The following is a 10,222-nucleotide window of genomic DNA, read 5'->3' on the forward strand; positions in this document are numbered from 1 at the left end:
CGTATTGTTAATTTACCAAATCACGCACTTAAATATCTTAATTGACCAAAAGGCGTATGTTACTTTAGTTTTTACCAAAGGGCGCATTTTTTCAAGTGCACTTCCCTTTTTATCCTTCTGACAAATTAAACCTTTTTTTTTGTCGTTTTCCTTTTCTCTCTCTTCTCTTTCCTATTACCTCTTTCATCAACGAAATGTAAGATTTAGTTATTTTTTTGATAACATTTTAATACATTTAAAGAAGCTAAAATAAACAATGGATAGCATAGTTAAACTCCTTGCAACATCAGGAATCCACAGGAACTAAAATGGGTGTAATCTGAGGTCTCTAGGTCCATCAGTGAGTTTCGGTCAAAACCCACTGATGGACCTAGAGAGCTCCGATTGCACCCATTTCAGTTTCTATGGATTCCTGGTGTTACAAGGAGTTCAAATATGCTATCCATTGTTTATTTTAACTTTTAAAAGGTGTTAAAATAGCAGAAGAAAAAATCAACAAAAAAGCTCTAAATCAGGCCCACGTTGGGCCTGATATGAAATCATATCAGGCCTAACGTGGAGCCTTTTTGCTGATTTTTTCTTCTCCTATTTTAACACCTTATAAAAGTCAAAATAAACAATGGATAGCATAGTTAAACTCCTTGCAACATCAAGAATCCACAGGAACTGAAATGAGTGTAATCTGAGGTCTCTAGGTCCATTAGTGGATTTCGATCAAAACCACTGATGGACCTAGAGAGCTCCGATTGTACCCATTTCAGTTTCTATGGATTCCTGGTGTTGCAAGGAGTTCAAATATGCTATCCATTGTTTATTTTGACTTTTAAAAGATGTTAAAATAGCAGAAGAAAAAATCAGCAAAAAGGCTCCACGTTAGGCCTGATATGGAACCATATCAGGCCCAATGTGGACCTGATATGATTTTTCCTTGAGCTTCATACAATGTAGAGAAATTAATTTGATGATAGAAAACCAAGAGTTCTGTTAGTCCTATGATTTAATTATCTTTTTCTCAAGCATATTGTGCAAATTGATTCTCTGTTCCTCTGAACATTGTTTTATCAGTATATTGCAATATCTGCTAATACCTTTGCCTTAATACTGCATCATATCTTCTGTATTCTCAACATTACCCTCATGATTCACATTACAGATCATCCTTGGCTGCAGAATGCCAATAAGACACCCAATGTAAATCTTGGTGAAATTGTTCGAGCAAGACTCCAGCAATTTTCAATGATGAATAAATTTAAAAAGAAAGCTCTTAGGGTGAGAATATTTTCTTTCATGATTTCTTTCTGTGTGAATGCTTGACATTTGTCCAGCTGATTATTCCAAGACACACCTAGTATTATTATGTTCATTCTAAAACTGTGTTAATGCAGGTGATAGCTGAACACTTGTCTGTGGAGGAGATTGCCGACATAAAGGAAATGTTTGAGAATATGGATATCAACAAAAAAAGGGCAGATAAATTTTGATGAGTTAAAGTATGGTTTGCGCAAGCTCGGACACCAGGTTGCTGATTCAGATGTCAAAGCATTATTGGAAGCGGTAAGTTATTGCTGAAGATGCAATCTTTTTTTTTTAAAGTAAAAAAAATTGACTGTGGGTTATGGCAATCACACCATTTCCATTGGCATTACACAATTATGGGGTGATAAGGGAAAACAAACACAAAGAATTAGGCACAAATTCAAGCCACAACCCTACTAGATCCATCAAGAAATTCATCAAGAGTTGCTGACCAAACAAGATCCAAAGATGGACCTATCAGCAATATACTGATAAAACAATGTTCAGAGGAACAGAGAATCAATTTGCACAACATGCTTGAGAAAAAGACAATTAAATCATAGGACTAACAGAACTCTTGGTTTTCTATCATCAAATTAATTTCTCTACATTGTATGAAGCTCAAGGAAAAATCATATCAGATCCACATTGGGCCTGATATGATTTCATATCAGGCCTAACGTGGAGCCTTTTTGCTGATTTTTTCTTTTGCTATTTTAACATCTTTTAAAAGTCAAAATAAACAATGGATTGCATATTTGAACTCCTTGTAACACCAGGAATCCATAGAAACTGAAATGGGTGCAATCGGAGCTCTCTAGGTCCATCAGTGGGTTTTGACCGAAACCCATTGATGGACCTAGAGACCTCATATTACACCCATTTTAGTTCCTGTGGATTCCTGATGTTGCAAGGAGTTTAACTATGCTATTCATTGTTTATTTTGACTTTTATAAGGTGTTAAAATAGGAGAAGAAAAAATCAGCAAAAAGGCTCCACGTTAGGCCTGATATGGAATCATATTAGGCCCACGTTGGGCCTGATATGATTCCATATCAGGCCCACGTTGGGCCTAATATGGTTCCATATCAGGCCCAACGTGGGCCTGATATGATTTCATATCAGGCCCAACGTGGGCTTAATTTGGAGCCTTTTTGTTGATTTTTTCTTCTGCTATTTTAACACATTTTAAAAGTCAAAATAAACAATGGATAGCATATTTGAACTCCTTGTAACACCAGGAATTCATAGAAACTGAAATGGGCGCAATCGGAGCTCTCTAGGTCCATCAGTGGGTTTTGATCGAAACCCACTGATGGACCTAGAGACCTCAGATTACACTCATTTCAGTTCCTGTGGATTCCTGATGTTGCAAGGAGTTTAACTATGCTATCCATTGTTTATTTTAGCTTCTCTAAATGTATTAAAATGTTATAAAAAAATAAATAAATCTTACATGTCGTTGATGAAAGAGGTAATAGGAAAGAGAAGAGAGAGAAAAGGAAAACGACAAAAAAAAGGTTTAATTTGTCAGAAGGATAAAAAGGGAAGTGCATTTGAAAAAATGCGCCCTTTGGTAAAAACCAAAGTAACATACGCCTTTTGGTCAATTAAGATATTTAAGTGCATGATTTGGTAAATTGCCGATGCAAATTGGATCGCCAAAGTTTCAAATTTTGAACTTTTGAAAACTGGTCTGGCAATGGTTGACACTCATGTCAGCACAATAGTGAAGGGAAGCTTTAGTTAACTTGATCTAGAGTACTTCATGAGGCAATAGCCACTAGGAGATTTTCTTTTGGGCTATCATCTGATGATACTAAATTAAATTCAAGGATGAATTTTTTTAAACCCAAGACAATTGGTGCAGGAAGCTCCGAATAATTTTTGTTATTATTAAGGATTATTTTCATCTTTTTGTATCTTAGAATTTTAAATATATTAAACAATTATTTAGTTGATTTTAGGAGAGTTTTTGGATGAATAATTTTTTTAACCGTGCCGTTAATTTCTTTTTGTCTTATTTTCTAATATTTTTGTGAATCAATAAATTTTAGAAGATTATTTTCAATATTCGTATTCAAATTAACAAAATCAATATAATATACAGAATAATCGCTGTTACTTTAGCATGGCCACTGTGTCTTCAAATCGAGCTTATCTTGAGACACGTTTGTAATCTTTGATTGCAAATATATAGCAATCCCCTGTGCTTCTGTTTTTAGTAAAGGCACACTGAAAGTCGCTAATAATCTTCAAAAATTACTTGTTTTCTTATAGCTAAAGCAGATCTCCTTTGATTACATCCCAAAGAGGAGGATGAACTCTACGTGAAAATCATAGGATATCCAGGACCTTTAAATTTCCCTAAACACTTAATAGTAGTTAGGATCTCTCCCTAAAAAAGGCACCTCCAAAATTTTGAGAATTTTTATGTTAGCATGCTTTCCGTATAATGTTAAATCAAACTCAAATAGAACAAATGAAACACTTTCATTCATACCTACTTTTGGAAGTTGCTTAAATTTGTCTAACCTCTCTACTCATCCACGTGGTTGAGACTTGAGTCTTAGCACAAAGGATCTAGAGAGAGTAAAGCATAAAAGGAGAATAAGAGGACTAGAATTCGAATCTCAAATAGGATAAATATCTTGAAGGTTGACTTCTAAAGTGTGCAGCAGTTGTGCTAATCAGGAGGAAGAAATCAAAGAAGGTCCCGAGTAGATGGATCCTGCAAGCTCTCCTACACTAGCCGAATCAAGAACAAGAAGCTCAGGCCAATTTGCACCTCAAAAACATCTTGAGGTTGACCTAGGTCTAGAGATAAGTAGTCATCTGCACTAGGATTATCCCAATCTGGAAGGCACCCCCCAATCGAAGATGAGGGACGGCAAAAGCTCAAATCGCTGCTAGCAAATCAAAACATTCTATGACGATGCGTAAATAGAAACGTGCACATAAATAACTATCCTATTGAAGACAAAGACAATTATGAATGTTTACACTTACATGCAAAAGCATCACAAACTATGGTGATCAATGTACAGGACACTTCCCAAGGTGATTTTTTGTAGAGTGAAATGCAATGAACCAGGTAGATAAGACCAGAAAGAAAGAACAAAAAAACTGAAAGTTGAACGGTACACTTTTGTTGTTTATATGCAAACAATCGTTAAGCAAAGATGAATATTTTTCCTATATTGTGTAAATTTTAAGGGGAATGACTAGTTCACTGTTACCTTGCATAATATACCACTTCTATACGGTTGGATGGTACTGACTATTGAAAGTCATGTCTGTCGTCCGAAGACTTCTCCTTGTACTCTGCTCTTGACAACATTCTATGGCAAGTCGAAAAGAAGTGCCTAATCCAAGCACAATGAGAACACCTGTAAAGTATGCTAATGGAATTAGCTAACATATATACTTGCGTAAATATCTACGTGCCTAACAACAGTGCCTCTCTAAGTCTAAAAGAAGACATATCGAACTAATTGCTGCATGAAACAGATCCGAAGTTCCATTCCGAATCTGCCACAATTTTAATGAAGGCATATGATTCTCTTTGCCAGTAAATAATGATATCTACCTCACCTTTAAGAAACTTCAGAAGAAGAAAAAAAAGGTACTTGCACTTTTGAAAATTTAGCAGTTGCCTCAGTAGTGGAAATAGAATATCTCAGTAAGAATTATCATCTCAAAGGAAGTAGTTGTTAACCAAAAAGTTATCTTCTCTTCTGAAATATTCCTTTCTTGGAAATACAAGATACTTGATTTTGTCCATTCTTTCCTAAAGGATCTGAATGATTCTAAGTTGATAGACAACCGATAAAGTACAATTGGAGACGAAAATATATAACTGAGATACTTAGTAAACGGATCACAGTAGGATAAGAATGTTACCTATAATGATGTTCACTGGCAAGGCAGAAACACCAAGAGAAACTGACACTAGCACATCCAACAGCAGTCCTCCAATTAAAATAGCAAATGCAACCCAAAGTGGACTAAAGCATCTCTGACCACACAAAGAAGCAAGTGTAAGTATGTCTACAATCAGTGGAATGAAGTAAATTCTTAATGTGAAAACTACAAATGGGATTGCGACAATGATACTGTTGGCGTTAATAATAAGTAAAAGTCCATTCCACATAAAACTCAAATTGACTGAAGGAGACAGTTCGATGCTAAATCTGAAGTTCCAGCAACCTTAGAAAGATTGATACCCTTTCATGTTCTTGTCCCCTCAGGTAGCCTGAGTTGATCCTCCACAACCAGCTGTTGGACTGTTGAAAAATGGAAAGATGGCATGTTAAAAAACCTCTAGTTATCCAGACTTGAAGAGCATATCAAATCCTTGAACAACTAATGTAACATCTAAGAGTTGGAAATATAATCCTACAAGACACCAAACTTCATTCACAGAAAAGCTGGCAGATTTATGAATAATTTCACTTTGCTGGGACAAATGATGCAGGAAATAAGTTTATCAAACTTGCTTTGCTATATAGATTTCCAAACAGGGTCTATGATCTGGGTTGAAAAATTGTAAGAATATACTATTTAAAAAAGTTGATATTATTCCCTAAAAATAAGGTGAAATTTTATGCTAGTTGAAATAAGTTTCGATAAATCAGCTAGTTGAAAACTATCATCCATGACTCATACCTAAACTTAAATATAAGTTCAAACATCAGCTAAAAATAACTACTAAGTTCAAAGTTCAAATTTCAAATACAGGTCTACCACACAAATCCACAACCAAACATAAGTACACAATAACATAAAAGTTTGCTTTCAATTTCTAAACAAATCATATACATAAAGCGCTAAAAAGTAAAAAACAAGTTGTAAAGCATAAAAGAAGTATCACAAGTTTTCAAAGTTGCCTCTGTGAGTTGAATAAGATGATGAGAAGGCAAGAAGGAACTAGTGGGAATAGGATTGATGAAAGAAAGAAGCGAGGTTTAACAAGTAGTGAGCAACAGAAGTGAGCGTCAGTTAAAATAAAAAGGAAACTCCAAACTTAAGTTGGCACTTGCACAGAATGTGGGCGACTAATGCTAGACTGACATGTCAAACATGATCAATCTTATGACAACAGCACTAAGAACACAATCTACATAAACTCGGTTTGATCTTTGAATCAAGGGCCATGGATCGTCTCTGTTGAGTCATACACTCACGAGTCATAGGTCAACTTTTGAGTTTCAAGATCTTGGTAAAAGAAACTCAAAACCAATTTCTCAGTCACAGAACTTTCTACAAATTTCTAGTGTCCTTAGAAAGTAGAAATTGTATGTAATCTGTTATACAAAACGCCAAGGACGTTTTATTCAGGTCACTAAGAGAGAAACTTCTAGACAAATTCAATATACTCACACTTGGCTGTGACTCTGGAAATGGTACATTTGCAGCAATCTGTCTGGATAAAGGATTCAAGTTAAATAATTACTTCACCTACAATTTATGTAACTTAGAAACTCTTCCATAGTAGAAGACTTACTGGCATATCTCACATTTATTTGAACCTTTAGTATGAAACCAAATATCAATGCAAGAACGATGAGCTTTGGCAAGCTCGCCTCGGCATCTGCACCCAAGATCAATCAGTGGTTCTTCTGCTTGCTGCTGACATACTCTGCGAAGGTTTAATGCAAAATTAACTGCAGGATTAAAACTCAAATACAACAAAAATAATAATACGGAAAAGAAAAAAGATGATTAGACCAAAATGATTATATTAATCTCAATGGGCTGCCCGTCTAACTTCCAGCCTAGTAATATACTCAACTTGGATATAGTTATTCCGTGGGAACAATCTTGCGTTCAAAAAATAACTGTGCTTTCGGCCCCTTCCTAATCTCGATTGACAAAGAGCCATGATAAATGGGGACAAACCTGCAAGAGATAGTACAGCAGCTAAAGAGAACAACAAGCTCCATTCCATTATGAGTTCTTGTCCATCTTCCATTTTCTTGCTCCTCCTAGCAATTTTCTTTCTTTTTTATTTTTAGAGTTGCTCTCCCTCCAACAATTGCATGTTTCTCCCCTTCTCCAATAGCAACACTAAATCTTGAGGTTGACCTATCTATTCCAGAGTTTCACCTTTTCACAAACTCTAGGAATTGACATGGTACAACCATTGCTTCTGTCATTGATCCTTGATAAAAATATACATCTTAGAAGAAAATCATTCCAGAAAACCAAGACAATTTTTAGTATCTCAATTATGGTCCTTGCCAACGGAAGAAATTGATTACGTGCCACATATTTTTAAGACACAGGTGCTTAATCTCTTTGCCATTAGCTGTCTAGTGTATTAAATGATGTACCTTGTTGATGAATGCATTTGTTGTTTTTTGTGACTAGCATATTGAATACTACTCTGTGTACTACAATAAAAGCAAACACAGTTCCCAGCCAAGAAAACTCATAATAATGAGTTTTAAACTAAACTACAATTCATCAGTTCATTCAAACATAATACGTAACATCTAATGGGGAAATGCATTCAGAAGTGCAATAATTCTTTTACCTGCATTGCTCCTGATAGCTCCCACTCCTTGACAAGAAACCCTTCTTTGAGGAAGTCATCCCAGGAATCATCTCATCACCATCAGAAGTTGTACATTTGGAGGTATTCTTGTTGGGTTTTGTGATTTCATCTGCTGGCGGAATTATTATGATGCTTAGTGATATAGGAGGCAAGGAACTATCTGCTGGCACCTCGAGTGAAACTATGCCGTCCTCTCCTCTTCTTTCATTTCCACTATGATTTAGGGTGGTACATAAATTGGGTTCAGATGATCCCTCGAATCTTTCCTGCCCCACTGTACCATTATTAAGCATTGCTCCTTTTGTAATAACACCGTCTTCAGGGTTCCACTTGATATCCTTCAGAGCTCATGAACTGACAAATCATCTGGTTCTGTCTTCCTGCTCCAATTGTTTCATGGGCTTGTGCAATAAAAGAAAAGTGCTGTGGCATTAATTTCCTACTCAAAAGTCAAAAGAAAGCTAGTTAATGCCAGGTGAAAATTAGTTTCTACTCTAACTAGCTGTCTAAACATCTACAGATAAAGAAAAGGAACAAATCAAAGATTGACATAAAAGTTTATTGCTCTGAATGACAACTTATTGAGAATAATGGATTAATTTCATTGGATCTTAAAGTTAATCTAATATTTATTTAGATTTTTAAATAAACCCAAACTAAATGAAGCCCATGTTATAGATAATATTTTAATAGATAAGATTTGACCACGTTATTATATAAAGATAACCTAAAAGTTATATATATATATATATATATATATATAAAACATGCGTGTGATTTTGAGAGACTCCAATTATGCTCGTTGGATATCGTTACAGATGTGAACGTCGTGCTAAGATCGACCAAATTCTCCAGATACACAAAAAGGGTTTTACGCATCAAGAGGTAAACATTCTACACCAACGGTGTAATTAGAATTCACTTAGATCTTTGATGGATTCTTTTTTCCGCTGCATTTATTTTATTATTTAATTATTGCACGGAACAACACAACTAAGCTACCTATGAGCATGCCATGTAGAGCGCCTCCAACGTGATAAAATTTTGAAGAAAAATCACAATAGACATATTGTCTTTGGAAAAAAGAGGCATACGCTTCCAAGCAAATGGAGCCTTCGTTCACACTCCTCAAAATCTTGGAAAAGGTAAGCATGTTTAGCATCAAAACCTCAAACTAAAGCAAAATCAGGACTTTATGAGAACAGGGGATGCTAATTAGATGTAGGCTCCCTTTCAAATATTAGATGAAGGAATCATACCAATGAATTAAATTAGAAATACAATAGATTCCTGAAACCGTATCAAAGCCTGGACTTTAAAGAGAAGAGAAAGAAAAGCCAATCAGAAAGGCAACTAGGCGTATTCCTTTATGAAGAAAAGAGGTAAAAGATCGACGCCACCGAAAGCTAAAAAAACCCAGAACTTTTGGCGAAAGCAAAGAGATAAGTTTACAGCCGACCTCAAAGGGCGAAGCAACAGGCGCCGGGAACAGGCAACCGTGAGCCTCTTAAACAACAGTTGAGGATCGAAACTTGATAGCGGAGAAAACCAGAGTAGAAGCAAATACGAAATTGTACCTTGGAATCGATGCAGAAAAACTAGGAACAACTTCGGCGTTGAGAAGAGGCTGGTTGAATTTGGGGAGGGTTCCCGCGAAAACGACAGCTGAAGGGGGGCCCTTATCATACACACTCCTGTGGCGAGGCCGTGAATTTTATCAATTCACCCATGCATTTTGCATTCTTTGTATGTTTGCCCATATTTTCGAGAAAACCCACTCAACTTTTATATATTTTCAGCCATTTAGCCAATTTTTGATTGAACACGATATTTGGCAGTTGAAAATACGAAGCCGAGCCGAGTCGGGTCGACCCGAGTTTTATGAATTTAGACTCAGCTCATCTTGACTCAATTTATACTGACTTTAACTTGAGCTTGAGCTTGCTCTAGCATATACAGTTGAGCTTAATTATAAGCTCGAGCTCATTGTTTTTTATTTTTTTTAATAAATAAATTAATATATTATATATTATAAAAAAATTATTATTACTGATTTGTTTGGTTCAATAAATCATTGAACCAGTAATAATTAGGCTCAAACTCAACTCGATTTTTAATCAAGTCGATTCGAGCTTAATCAACTTTGAGCTCAAGTTGAATTTTGATCGAATCGTTCATGAGTAATTCATGAATGACTTGGATTATTTGTACCTCTATTACTTTTTTTTTTATATATAAAACATGATCTATTTTAAATACATTTAAATTCACTAAAACATATCACTTGGCATATTATATCAATTTTTATCAAAACTAGTTCAACCCTTATAAATATTAAATAAAAAAAATTATAAATAATATATTTTA

The 10,222-nt window shown here is 35.3% G+C and overlaps 1 protein-coding gene and 1 long non-coding RNA gene across 4 annotated transcripts; one reads left to right on the top strand and one right to left on the bottom strand.

Annotated features, from left to right (window-relative positions):
• Positions 1–911: 911 nt before the first annotated feature.
• On the top strand, positions 912–1,587 carry LOC122012737. Its single transcript, XR_006120313.1, has 2 exons — positions 912–1,269; positions 1,386–1,587. It is a non-coding gene; the product is annotated as an uncharacterized LOC122012737 (long non-coding RNA).
• A 2,649-nt stretch (positions 1,588–4,236) lies between these two features.
• On the bottom strand, positions 4,237–9,560 carry LOC122038518. 3 transcript variants are annotated; one of them, XM_042598308.1, is made up of 7 exons: positions 9,433–9,560; positions 7,835–8,294; positions 6,803–6,937; positions 6,679–6,721; positions 5,523–5,582; positions 5,200–5,314; positions 4,237–4,685 (listed from the first exon to the last, which is right to left on the bottom strand). In XM_042598308.1, the coding sequence occupies exons 2-7, from the start codon at positions 8,146–8,148 to the stop codon at positions 4,555–4,557; spliced, it is 798 nt and encodes a 265-aa protein (XP_042454242.1). In that variant the 5' UTR covers positions 8,149–8,294; positions 9,433–9,560; the 3' UTR covers positions 4,237–4,554. The 3 variants fall into 3 exon arrangements, 2 of the variants coding, with proteins under 2 accessions (XP_042454242.1, XP_042454241.1); XM_042598307.1 differs by having other exon boundaries at positions 9,315–9,486; XR_006127881.1 differs by having other exon boundaries at positions 4,667–4,685; positions 5,506–5,582; positions 9,315–9,486.
• Between the last annotated feature and the right edge of the window lie 662 nt (positions 9,561–10,222).

Source organism: Zingiber officinale, chromosome 1A (assembly GCF_018446385.1).
Source record: "Zingiber officinale cultivar Zhangliang chromosome 1A, Zo_v1.1, whole genome shotgun sequence".
In the NCBI taxonomy this organism is placed as follows: domain Eukaryota; kingdom Viridiplantae; phylum Streptophyta; class Magnoliopsida; order Zingiberales; family Zingiberaceae; genus Zingiber; species Zingiber officinale.